This window comes from Hyalella azteca, unplaced genomic scaffold (genome assembly GCF_000764305.2).
Source record: "Hyalella azteca isolate HAZT.00-mixed unplaced genomic scaffold, Hazt_2.0.2 contig2374, whole genome shotgun sequence".
NCBI lineage: Eukaryota > Metazoa > Arthropoda > Malacostraca > Amphipoda > Hyalellidae > Hyalella > Hyalella azteca.
In genome coordinates this window covers 16,796-30,608 of record NW_025932651.1, presented here as the reverse complement: position 1 = coordinate 30,608, position 13,813 = coordinate 16,796, and the positions used below count along the sequence as shown (strand labels likewise).

The 13,813-nt window shown below is 38.4% G+C and overlaps 1 protein-coding gene across 2 annotated transcripts; it reads right to left on the bottom strand.

Annotated features, from left to right (window-relative positions):
- Positions 1-6: 6 nt before the first annotated feature.
- On the bottom strand, positions 7-12,532 carry LOC108673332. Of its 2 annotated transcripts, XM_018161137.2 has the most exons (6): positions 11,944-12,532; positions 8,221-8,888; positions 5,583-5,756; positions 4,744-4,878; positions 3,682-3,895; positions 7-1,447 (listed from the first exon to the last, which is right to left on the bottom strand). In XM_018161137.2, the coding sequence occupies exons 2-6, from the start codon at positions 8,818-8,820 to the stop codon at positions 1,155-1,157; spliced, it is 1,416 nt and encodes a 471-aa protein (XP_018016626.1). In that variant the 5' UTR covers positions 8,821-8,888; positions 11,944-12,532; the 3' UTR covers positions 7-1,154. The 2 variants fall into 2 exon arrangements, with proteins under 2 accessions (XP_018016626.1, XP_047741506.1); XM_047885550.1 differs by lacking the exon at positions 11,944-12,532 and having other exon boundaries at positions 8,221-8,953.
- Between the last annotated feature and the right edge of the window lie 1,281 nt (positions 12,533-13,813).

Genomic DNA, 13,813 nt, shown 5'->3' with positions numbered 1-13,813 from the left:
CTCTAAATGGATTGAGTACGGTATAATAAATGACGAGACTGCATGGCAAATTACGTTAGGATGTTTTGAAAAATTCGTTGACACGGTGAAATATCTGGCGGAAAACACCGTTTGCTCCTCCACGAATGCCCTTTTGATGACACTTTTAAATTCATATCCTGACGCATCAGAATTTCCAGGAAATTCCTGACGAAAATTGTGCCATTCACATGTGTTATTGACGAGTACACAGCACTAACAGAGAAATTAACAGTATACACTGTACAGAAAGCAAGCTAACTATATGCAGTTTATTGCAGCTTCCAACAAATCGGTGTACAAATAGGTACTCGGTACAATCGGTACTCAATCACGTAAAACATTGGTTATATTGCAATTGCGCATAAAAAATTCCCGATCACTAGTTTAATTATTAAGTCTTTTTTTTTTTTTTTTTGCAATGAGATGTGAACGTTTGTGATTGTTATTGACAAATAGTGAGTAAATAGGTAACTTGGTCCGAGAGAAGAATATGAATGTTCGACAATATACATGGAGCTCACGGCACCTGCATTCGATTTGATCGTTAGATTTAGCCAGGATTAAGCGAGAGAAGCAAGGAGAGACTAGTTGAGTTACAAATCCGAAACGTGGGTATTTACTCAATGACCACTTCATAACTTAGCAGTATTATTTATCATCGTGATCTTAATAGATAAATTCACATTTGTACACAAATTTTTACAGCAAACTGACCCCACGAATACGTAACTCGAAAAAATATTTTTTTTACAACGATTTTCTGGTTATGCACTGTAGCTTGCTGACTTATAGTAAAATCTAATTATTTATTTGTTGACGCCGAGACGTTTTAGTCAATGCTTATTCAGTACGAAAAATAAATATTTACACAAAATTTGATATATTGACGGCCGAATAATAAAGATTTAAGCTTAAATTTATTCAGTTCTTCAATATGATTATTGATTGTTCAGTTAATTCTATTATTAAGAAGTTCCAACATTTTGAATTCCTCTCTCGTCTATCCCACCAATGATAATATTGAATTGGCTGGTATTTTCACTGAAGTACTCAGCACCAGGTTTACCCGGAGCCCCAACTTCAATGTTAATGGTAAGCCGATATCTCCATGAAGGATAACACAGCGTTTAATGTCACGTTGAAGTCGCGGTGCCCACAACGAGCGTTAAATTATTCTCTCCAAGGCGGCGGTCAGCTCCTGATCCGCAAATAGATGTTCTTTCTGCGGTAAAATCTGAACGCTGACAATAGTTGCACCGCTCTAGGTTTTTGCCTTTGAATTTCAAATGCTGGAACCCGAAACAAAATTCGAGGAAGTGTCGGAGCATCAGCGGCAGGGCTGCCAAGGCCAGCACGAGGAAGCGACAGATGTACAGCGGAGCCGCGACATCGACGTCGCGAGGATGTAACGCAGCGATTTTGTTACCTGGAAATATAATATAATGTGTTAAAAATTTCTCGAAATAAAAGCGTATGATTCTGGGAGAAGATATCCCCAAAACTTTGACGCTTGACATATTTGGCTCTAATGAGAATGATCTATTGCGTGCTACTGGAATATATTTGATCGAATAAATTTAGTTTTATGTTTTAGATTTTATCGATTGTCATTTTCAAACCAGCAATAATGCGAAAAGTAGGTGTACAGTTCATCGTTGTCTGGTGGGATTTTAGACACGTTAAAAAATGGACCACAGTGTGCACATCGTTTGAAATGTGGTCTAAGTTAAACTGTGCGTTGTTTGAGCTTAGTTGATTTTAACAGTTTTTCTTTGGTTATAAAAGTTGTCACTTATTCAGAACAAATTTTCAGTCATCACCGGCTTACCGTTTTTCCTCCATATTTTTTAATTAAAATATATAATTTTTCACACGCGCTTGCATGAAATAATTTACAACCCTGTCAAAATTTTCGTGCCGATTAAGGTCGTTTTAGAGGAACTATATTCGGCTTAGGGGTGAATCAGGAGCACCCTGTCAAAATTTTCGTGCCGATTAAGGTCGTTTTAGAGGAACTATATTCGGCTTAGGGGTGAATCAGGAGCAAGTCTGCCACGTAGGGTGTTTTGCTTCTATTTACCAGCCTCTTTTGGAAGTCAATTGCCCGGTAGGCCAAATCTGCGTAATATGATTAAAGAGAGCAGCTGGTCAAGCTTCGTCATGATGCCCCTGGTCAAACGCTGATGACGCTATCGCACGATGGGGCTGGTCAGATGCTGAACAAGGTAAACGCACGAACAATCGAAGTTCCCGCCATTCGGGGGTATGCGGCTCTACCTCCCGCACCCCCATCCGGACAGAGCATACCGTTGCAGCAATTGAATAGGAAGGCGCCAGTTTGAATCGAACCTTCATCTCGACGAGTAATTTCACAAGATTCCATTTCGGCGCTTATTTCGCTACGGCAACCGGAACCTAATGCGGACATAGAGCTTCTAATTTACCCGGCCATAAGAACTTGGGGCGTCCGTGTGCCAGCGGCTGACAGGTCTTCGAATTTCGATAGGGATAAATGCTGATGTTTTGGGCGAATGCTAAACGTGGTCATAATCGAAATAAATAATATATACTTTGTGCCAAAAATTTTTATCTAGGGAAAGCATCGTCAGATCGACTCATATCTGACCGATGTTTTGGTCTGCAATTTTTAGACCATTGGTCGCTTCACATTGAGTTGTGGATATCAAACGACGAGTCAGAAAATGTTAAGTGATGCTTCTGGTTCTGTCACAGCGCAATCACCGCTAGCTTCTCGTTACGGATTTTTAATTTTTTCAAAGACCTCAAATGAGTGCAAAACTTGATCAAAGTGTACCATGACAGCAATTCAAGTTTCAAGCTGACATCAAAGTTTGACTTAACTTAAGATTTTCATGGCTAGAAAAACATGCGAACGTTCATTTTGAGTGTAGAAGCAACACGCAATGCTGTTTTATGTGGACAGAATGTTTATGAACATATTTTTTGTCCCTGAAACCTTTTAAAACTTCGCAAAATTTAAATGGGCGTACTTTTCGAACTTGTAGCGCAAGTTTGATCTAAAAATTGTGCCAGTTAACCGATCCTGAGGAGTGAATATGTGTTAAAAATTGTGGGTTAATTTCAATGTGTATAGTTTTATTGCTTGTTTGACGGACAGTTTTAATATTTTTTTACTGTCTGTGTATTTATGAGTTACGATAATTATTCTTTATCATGGGCCTATGCCTGTGTAAGGGCAAAGTACCGACTTGCTTCAATCGTCTTATTTTCCGGATACCGTGGTTTATTTTTACAAGAATTTCATCAATAGATTTAGATCACGTCCTCTCACTCTCAACAGGTGAGACCGTAAAACACTATATTTATTCGAAATCTCGTTTGGTTACCATATATTTTGCGACATCTTAATTAGTTTCTATTTGATATCATTAACAACAACATTGGACCATTCCATTAAATGAAATGAATTATATTTCATTTGTGTCCGACTAGAAATGCTTATTTATACTCGTTTCGCGTGCTTCTCACAGGTCAAACCTACACTTCCTACTAATCTGAATATATTGTCACGGCTAAAATTGCTCAAATTTGCTTCAATGTGTTAGAAGCCGATAAGTTTCAGTTAGCCTTCACAAAATAATGCTTCAAAAATAAATGCTTGTGTCATAGCTCACCCACCTGCAGTGATATATACGGAGATACTATCAGCCAGCGTGTTGTCTGCGTCGCATGTGTAGTTGCCTGAGTCGGAGGGTCGGGCGTCGGCGATGGTGAGACGCGACATGACGCGAGGCTCCGTTTCCATGTGAACGACCACACCACCGCGCTCCTGGTCGTAGTTGATCATGCGCGAGTCGTGGTACCAGAAAATGTACAACGGCGCCACGCGACTCTGGAATTCAAGAAAAATAAGCATTTTCTTTAGTTATTTATGAAATTTGCCACGTGACTCTGGAGATGAGGAAAAAAAGCCTTTTCTTTAGTTATTTACGAAATTTTCCAGTGTCAGGTCCATGTTAATAAAGCCCGATTTGTGGTACCGAAATATGTACAACGGCAACGCGCGACTCTTGAGATCATAAAACTATGGCCTTTCTGTAAATATTTGTTGATTTTCATAAATAACGCTGGTCTAAACTAGAACTTTTGGTGTAGTGTTGGCAAGAACTCAAACTATTCGGAGCTGGGTGAGCAATAGCAATGAATTAGAGTTCGAAATCTGTTGAGTCAGCAAAGCTTGATTTAAAGTATGACATTCGAGGCTTTAGAAAACAAATGCAATCATACACACAAGAATTTTAAGAACTCAATAAAAATCCAGTCTTGCCTAGTGTCTCAAAAGAAATGGCAAAATTTACTAGCTCACATACGAGAAAACTTCACTGTAAATTCCTCGTGACTTCATATTTATCTTGGAATCTGTCGTTTCTTTCAATTTGTAAGGCGCACTAAATCCACAAGAAAATGTTAAAATTATCTAACATTGAACTTTTGGTTGGAGCAATTTTTTCCTTCTTCCTGATGTTTCCCTTTGCAGACGGCGATGTGTATGAAAATTTGTCCATCTGACATAGAATAACTTCTGTCAGTATTCCAGTTTAATGCAATGAAGTGGAAGTCGAAAATGAGTTACAGTAGAAGCTAACACTTACTTAAAGACTGAAATTTGTTATATTAGTTTGAGAATGTGAACATATATTCAAATAAGAATACACGCCTTTTCAGTGGAGAATTACTGACCTGCTCTACGTAACAAGTAAGTGAGATGGTAGTGCCAGAGTCGACATGGTACTCTCCGTTGCCAGGTATCACGGCCTTTGGTTCCACCACAGTCAAGTGCACCAGGTGTGATACCAGACCACCTCCACTCATGAGCTGTAGTACCACAAATAAAAGATTCAAGTAGTAATTAAATTTAGCATAAGAATCCTAAGTTTTGACTTTAAACTTAGCTGCACGTTAGAGCGCAAACGTAGAAGATATAACACAACCGTAATCTTTACAACGCTATCTGTGTTGGATTGCTTCCACACAGAAATTAAAAAAAAGACATTATCATCATGTTTACTGCAAAAAACGATTAAAGTTTTTATGCAAATTGTATAGTTAGGCAAAGAAAACGTATGTGTTCCTCTTATATATTGGGGTAATATTTATAGTTTAATGGCAAACAGTGCTCGTGTCATCAGATCGTCGCCATAGCAACGAATGATCGTGCAGTCAAAATTTGCTTTTATTTCAGCAAGTTAGAAACTAATTTGGGGAGGAATGTTTTGGTACTAGTGAATAATATGCATAAAAAGGCAAACTACATCTAGGCCCCGTTATTATTTCGAAAAGTGAGTGAACTTTGAAGCAGGTAATAAAGATTTTCCATAAGATTTTCATTGAGACGTTACAATAAATAGATCAACAAGATGAGTTTACTTGTAAAAATAACAGTGACTGCTGTTGTAATAATAGCAGCAGCACAAATAAAAGTGACTATAGGCAGCAGCACAAGTGATAGTGACTGTTAATAGGTGCTGACTGCAGAACGAATTCCTCGATCGTGAATATCTTGACCAATACAGACAGACCTGGCATTCGTATGTTCCAGCATCTTGCAGCTTCACGTATTTGATGACCAGCGTCCACTCAGTGCTTCCCTCAGGGTGATGAACGTCGTAGCGCTGTTCTTTAGTGTACGTGACTGTTCCAGACGTCAGAATGTGCCAGTCTCTTCGCCGCACCCACGAGACTTGTGGGATAAACTGAAGACCAGAGGCGCACAGATTACTCTTACAGACACCATGGCAACGTGAGAGTAAGCTTGATCACTGTTATGAAAAGTAATATGAATCAAATTTGTGTGTTGAATTGAGTGACGCCAGTCGTTCGACCGAAGAGAGATTATAATTATTGCATATTATACGGGATAATTTTACTTACGCTACTGTAAACTCACACGCTGGGAGGACGAGTAAAGAACAAACTAATATGTGAAACATACTTAGTTGAACAGACATTAACGATGCTCTGTTTTATTCATTGCCGATTATTTTGCTTCCAGATGAATTTCTAGAAAAAATTTTCAGTATATATAGTGAGTTTTTTCGTTGGGAATAAAATTAGCACAAATTAATGGACCGTCGATCTCAGTATGATGCTAAATATTGCGGAAATTAAAATTTTAAATGAATGAAACCGATTTCAGAGTCCGCATATGAAACCGATTTCAGAATCCTGTCCGAAATGCACATTGTGCATTTGGCACTTGTGCATTTTTGTGCATTTGACACTTGGTCTCGAGGTCGCCAAACAAAATACGAAATAGAGGACCAGGATTTGCACGTTTAATAACAAGGATTTGAACGATATGGCGCTTTGCAAATCCATCCGCCGAAAACTGTGATGTTTATTCCAGTTGTATGAACCAATTATTCGTCACGATGCAATCCGATAAATTTTGGTTTTATTGAACCTGCGCAAAAATTTGCCGATTTCATGTACGCGTTTTAACTGTTAAAAGCCAATATGAAGTTCATCAAGGTTAATAAAAGTGTTATGCATGGCAGTTTAATGCCGCGATGTGCTTCCTCGTCTTTAGTGAACCTGAACCAATAAAAAACTCAGAATGTGTTTGATCTATCATTGATTTGCACGTGGCCCGGACATCGTTTTAGTCTGTTTTAACATCGTGATATGTTTTAGTTATGGTTCGGTGCAGACATCTAAATTGAGTTAGTGTATTTATATGTTACTTCCATTGCGTTCTGAACAGCTGGATCCTCGATTTAATCTGGATCGTGATCTAGGCGTGTGTTGGGATTGTGAAGTATTCCTGCATTCACCTACTGTTGATTTCATCAGTGTTTCTGCATGTCGGTTATTTTTGCATTAGCTCGATCTTTGCTCGAACCGAGGATCGACGAGCGACGTATTTTCTGTAAATCTCGATCGCGATACCGGCTGAAATCTCGATTAGCCGGCACTTTAGCGTGCGATGTATTTTTATAATATTTCTATCATCCTTTGGGATATGTATTTGTATCTTTTGGGATATGTATATTGGGATATAATATCTCTAACATCCTCGGTATGTTACATGCATATCTCGATCATGCCAGAAACGGATCTATCGGCGATGCATTTCAGTATTATTCTGATGGTGGCCTGAACAGCAGCCCGGTGATTGATTGTTTATTACACTTGGCGAGCTTGTAGACTGAATTAGTATGCATTGGTCAGCCGACTTCATCAGCAGAGTTGTTTCCGGTACGAATTGCTCGTCATGAATAGCAATATTGGTAAAATTGACGTGGAAAATGGCAGGTTCACGTATTCGTCGAAGTGCAGGTCACAGGAAGTGCAGGTGCAAGGATAAAGTGGTGGGCTGAAGCTTCGTGCCGTGAACGGATTGATCGATTGAACGCGATAAGTGCCCTTGTTCAGACCTCAGTATTGAATTATATCTATAGCATGTCGATAGAACTTTTTAATTCACGAAATTCCATTAGTGTCAAAACAGAAACGACACTAAATGGCTGCGACAATATAGACTATGACTTTTATTCTCTTAAGGCCAGTAGCGTATTTTTATTCAATAAATTCTGAACAATTTATGTTCAATGCACTGGTGTCCATGCAGTCACTCAGCACTTCATCGATCCCTGCGCTGTTAAATATTGGACGTACCTGGCTTGAAAAGGCTTTCAGTTCTATGAAAATATACGGAATGAAAGTTCATGTACAGTGTTACACAACGAACTCTGCAAAAAAAATTCATGGTTCGTATGAAGGTAAAATCGTTTTACTTTTCGTTATATCAATGTTCAGCTTATAATTGAAGTGGCTTCAATGGAGTTTTTTCACATATGTAAGATTAATGTCTTTCAATCTTAGCACGATATTAAAAGTTACATATAATTCAAAATTATGCACTCGGAGATCTCAGTGACACCGCAAGGCTCTATTTCATTGAGCCAACTGAAATTCATTGAGCCAACTATTTCAACTGAAGAAAGAGTAGTCAACTATTTATGGTCTTCGACAGGTGTTGACAAATGTTTCCTGTACATTTCATTCAGCAGTGTTGGGTGACCACTGCATTGTATTTACCTATCGTCACGCGTCACTGAATGATACCATCAAATGGAGGTGAGTAAACACTGTATCGTACTAACCCTCGTTCACTGAAATGTTTCGATGGGCAGGTAAAGAATATATTGTTCTTACCTTCCTGTCGCTGGAATGTTTGGTCCTGCAAGGCAAAAATACGGACTGTCCGAGCTGTGCAGTCACGTTGCTGATGAAACTATTGTTGAAAAATACGGCGGGCAGCGGCGTGGTCGTGGTCATGTCACGCAGATGAGGAGGGAGAGAAGGGATTATTTTTGACGGCATCAAAGACTCTATTGAAGGAGTTGTTGTTTTTACGGAGACTTCGACGTCGGTAATGGCTGCTTCAGCTACGGGTAAGGCCTTTGGCGCAAGAGCTGTGTAATGATCGTCTCCAGCATGGTGCCCTTTGTTGAAATTAATAAATAATCCATGGTTTCTGTGGAATTTCTTGCCCATACTTTTATCTCGTTTGATTCTCTTTGCATTGCGCCATGACTGCGGGCGCCGCGATCGGATAGGAAAAATATTCAAATTTTCCGTGACAGCAACTGCAGTAGAAACTTGCGTCGGGCTCGCTAGCCTCTGGAGACCCGTCGAAATAAACTTGCCCAGCTTTGGCAAACTCGTCACAATTTCCTTGTCGAGGGCACGTATCCCGTGCGCATCTGAACTTCTTAGCTCTTCAAGGTGATATGTGGAGATGGAAGCTGCCATGTCAGCAGATAGAGGATCACGTGGAGCGCGAGATGCCGGTCACAAGGCAACGTCGGCGTTTCCGGCAACTGCAACACAAAACAAACCAGCGTCACACTTGCGGTGCAAGAAAGCCAAGCAACATTCGCATCCCGGCGGCAAATAGTACCAGGTTCGGGAACAATTTAGCAGCCGGGGAGCCGTCCTCGCTTCACCATAGTTTAAATATTTTTCCTCCTAGGATGATGAACGAAAAAGAGAAGGAACAGCTTAATTCACTGTCAAGGTGATGACATACTCGCTAGGAATTCGAAATACGAACAATTTAATATTTTTCAATTTGCTTAACTGATTCGAATAATCTTTGAAATGACAGAAAAATTATAGAGAAAACTCTAACAAACCGGAGAAATTGGTAAATTTGTTGTACAAAGTTCATGATTAGCCAATCCAAAAATGAAAACAAATGTTTTAAGCTGGATCTAAATCGCCACGTGACGATGTAAAGTCATTCACTGAGTTCACTATTACATAATACCGCAGTTAGAAGCGATAAATTCTTCTCACTTTTCACACGTGTTTTGAGCGCGCATTAAAAATCTAAGCTATACTTTTTTTCCGGGTCCATGGGTAAACATTAAACGAAGTGAAATGTTCGAACAAATACAGTGCCCTAAATAATTAGCATTGCTCTACTACACTCACTTGAATAACATCTTGATAAGACGTTTCTTACAAAACCATATAATGCTTGAATTTGAATCTTAGCATCAGAGCAGATTTCGAAAAAATATCACGTATGAATTTGCGGTTCTACCAACTAGTGAGATCCTATTTAAAATCCGCGGAATGTGAATCTGTTTAAGAAATTAGGTTTTTCGTATTAACTAACATATATTCTGTAAATAGTTAGCGCAGGGTAGCTTTTTATTTGTAATGAGCTCTTCACGATTAAAAACGAGAAGATGTGCTTGAAGAAAATAGCCGAGATATTTTCTATCTATTGGGCGAACCCTTATACGTTTATTTTTTGTAGTATACTAACGACTGCATCTTTGGGAATGAGTGTAGAAGCATCAACCTGTATAAAACCTTACGTGTAAGCCCAAATAAATACAACTATAAATAGAACTCAAAAATCTTGTGAAGTTGAGCACCAATCTCGGCTGTTTGATTAGCATAAATTGGCTGCCTCGAATTTCAAAGAGTCACAATTATTTACCTAGTAAACCGCGACTCACTTGAAATGTTTTATTACGAAGCTCTGAATGCATAAATTGCAGTTACTTTGCGCTGAATGCATGAAATACGCCCACTGCGTACTCTGAACAATCAGGTTACGGCTACCAGGCTCAGAATAATTTAATCAGAGCTTGAAATTAGTAAATTAGGTTTTGACTTAATCAATGCGCAAAAATAACATTATCTAAGCTTGTATTCGGACAGGGCTTTGTTATACCTTATACCATGTTCGAAAATTTCCTGATGTTTTGAACGCCACTTTAGAAAATGTAACTTTGGACTTATTGTTGAGTATCATTTCAAGTTGTTCCAGAGCTTATGGATGAAAGTTCATTGCTGAAATAAATACAAACTAATCAACTGTTTCTATTGCACTTGAAATCTCCGCAGATAGCAACTGTGTTAGCTGCGATATATTTAATAAAAAAAGTCAACCCGTTGCCGGAATGTCAAGCCGTTACTATTTTCTTTTAATTGCAGTTTTATGGCATCTGGGGAAAATTCATGACCAAGTTCATGAAGCGTGATATTGTTGCGCAAAGTTCAATTATGAGAGGAGAAATATCTCTGCTTGAGAAAACGACTTGTAAGGTCGATCCCAATGAATATTTCTGTATATTCTTCTGAAATCCATTAGATGAAAAAATACCGATTGGCTGTGTTGAAATAAGACAATTAATCAAAAATCCAATCTCGTTTGTGTATACTAAAGTTTTCATTCATGGGATTGTATTGATTCGCCAATTGAATAAGCCAAAATAAATAATCCAAGTTATGCTGAATGCAAGTGAGCTTCGGTGAGCGATGAAGTCGTGAATATACAATATTAATTATCGGATTATTAATTTAGTTATCTTTGATTATATCAGGCCAAGAACTTAATAATGATGTAAAGCTAATTAGTTGCAATTTCAAAAGCAGAGAGTGAAAATTAAAAGCTACCGTTTCAACCACATTGACAAAAATATTTCCATAATGTGATTTTTAAAAGGATTTTAGTTAGGATTTCATTGCATAACTTGATTTTAAATTCAAAACTCGCTCAGTTTGAAATTTGGTGTTGTGCAATTACTTATTTGAAGAGATAAAATTAACTAAGGCTGCGAATCAATTTTATATCTCATGATGAGTTTTGGACTCACTAATTCGAATTTTCAGTCTGATAATACGATTTTTTCCATAAAGTAGTTTATATATACAGGTATTCTTGCGACTACTTTTTCGCGAGGTTTCGAGAGAATTCAAAAGAATTCTCTGGACAATCATAGCACAGTGACGAGAATTAATTGGCACTTTGGGAAGCTGGCAATAATTATTTAACTTTCAATGAGAGGAAAGTGGTAATAGAGTTTTTATATATTAGCAAAAATGAAATGAATTAAAAAATAAACATTTTCCATCCTCCGATATATATAGGAGATTGAGGTTTTTGTAGAAGTGTCCTAGCCTTGTTTGAATATAATTTATAGGTGAATTTCTACGTGATTGTCAATTTGCTCATAAACCGTCATAAATTTGCTAATTGGTCTGGTTGACCAAATTCACTGGTGAAGGAGGCAGTGCTGTTCAATCTCGTAGACCGAAGATGTTAAATTAGTTTATTTGTAACATATAAATTAAAAGAGCATTGGCGAAGCTCAGAATATGTGCTTCATGAATTAAATAAACATAATAGAGCGTTTGAATGAAATAATAGTTCAACCACTTTTTTTGATTTCATTACAGGAAAATGCAACATTCAAAATACAAAATAATAATATTTTTGGTTAATTTCATGCCGTTTCGAAGATTTCATTTAGGATGTTTCTAACAAGCGTTGATGATTTTCAATCCTGGAGATAAGAATTTTGCTTGGATTGAATTGTTCCCCGTTGAAAAGATTCGACATAGGATATTGCCCACCTGCGTTCATGAAGAGTGAAGATGTGGACTGAACTCCACAGAGTAGAGGTAGAAGTATCAGTGTCCAGTAGATGACCCTCATCTCTGTAAGTGCCAGTGCTAAGCGGGCCCTTAAATTCACCCACGAGAAAGTGCACGGAGTCGGCCAATATACTCACAAATAGGCGCGCCTGTAATCCAATGAGTCTCTTCAGTCCACCAAACAATCGCTGCTTCTTGCCTTACCTCGATGCAAACGCTCACTCGCGACTGTCGGGCCAAAATTGAAAGTGCATCTTTTTGACTTGAAGTTTGTTCCAGTGCACTTAAAGTTGGTTCCTGCATAAACTTTCATATTTATCCTCGACGCATTAACATCAGTTGAAGCAACAATTTCACGGTTTGCAAAGAAAAAGAGGTCATACAAATTTAAAATGTTCTGGAGGCCTATCGCCTTCCTCAGTAGGTGTTAATCTTAGGACGGCTCAGAATAAGTTTCAACCTCCTAGCACGTGAGCTCTATGTGGTGTGGACATGGAAGTTCGATAATTCTTTACCGAGTTCTATTCCTTGGATTTAATACTGAAGTAACAACGTTGCAATTATCAATTGAATCTGCACATTAAAAATAGTTAAACGAATACAAGCAAGAAGCACTGACTTGGTTATACTAAATAAATGTCTTGTACACTAATGGAATATATCGGTCTACAAGACTGTACACTACAGGCTATCAAAGTATTAATTAGGAGTAATTAACAGGGATCTCAGAGCGACTGGACCTCCAACGTTGGCCGAAGTCACATGAATATTTGACGGCCGTGTCCGAGGTTGCGCTCAAGATATTGAACTCATTATATTAAGCTCTACCAGAGGATCGGGTTACGTTGACTAAGGTAGTGAGGGATAAGTAAGACACATAAGTTCAGACAACGTATCTTGTATACGGGGTGGTAATACAGAGTTGCGATACAGAGGTATAAGCTACGGCATCGACCGTAAGGTCGGAGAACTCAAGCTACACGCTACATCGCGAAGTGCTCATCAGCTACTGGGGGGCTCTGCTTAAGGTTGCTAGCCCTTGTATTACCTTCGCTTCCGCCCACTACTGCGGTCTTGATCGCGTGATCTATCACGTGTCTATCAGATGTTGACTCGTCCTCAATCTCTATCAGGTCAAGTGAATTGATATCGGACAGCCGTGAGATCCCGCGTTCGGCGTCAACTATACTCGCAATTGTTGATAAAAAACGTAAAGAAAATGCATTATCTCAATGGTAGTGAACGGTAGCTTCATATGAAGAATTCCTAGGGCTTCGCCTCGACAGCTCACATGCAACCAGCGCAAGAAAAGATTGAATTCGACAATGAAAGGCAATTCACATAATAATTGATTAATTGCACACGTCAGTCATGCATTTCATAAAAAATATCTTTTCCTCCGTTGATAAATTAGCTGGCTGGTAAAAAAATACTGCTCAATACGGGTACATTTTCATTTCAGATACAATTAATTCATCCTGCGATGATCAGAAATTCAGAATAATACTTTGAATTAAAATAACCCTCATCAACTATTCTTCTATTTAACGTGTGTATGAAGCGTTAAATAAAAAATAATACTCTGATTTTGTACCAGCTAGGTACAAAATCAGACGTGATATGTTAAAAAAATATGTTAGACGTGAAAGCGAAAAACCTCATCCAGCATTTCTTATTGCCATCATCTATTTTAATTAGCCTGAAAATTATTTTTTAAAATCATCTGTGAAAAAATGGATATAGTTGACGAGAGATGGAACGGACCTTGTTTTCTTCTCATTTCAAAATATCCAGCAGTTGCAAGTCCCATCACACCTGACAGTACCTCAGCCGTGCTAATGTTCAGACG

Bases quoted from the DNA above. Each gene is read 5' to 3' on its own strand.
- LOC108673332 (XM_018161137.2), bottom strand. From the start codon at position 8,820: ATGGCAGCTTCCATCTCCACATATCACCTTGAAGAGCTAAGAAGTTCA. The intron at 3,896-4,743 runs GTCAGTAATTCT...CTTGAATTCCAG, and splicing joins TTACTTGTTACGTAGAGCAG to AGTCGCGTGGCGCCGTTGTA. The intron at 1,448-3,681 runs GTGGGTGAGCTA...TTATATTTCCAG, and splicing joins CTCCGTATATATCACTGCAG to GTAACAAAATCGCTGCGTTA.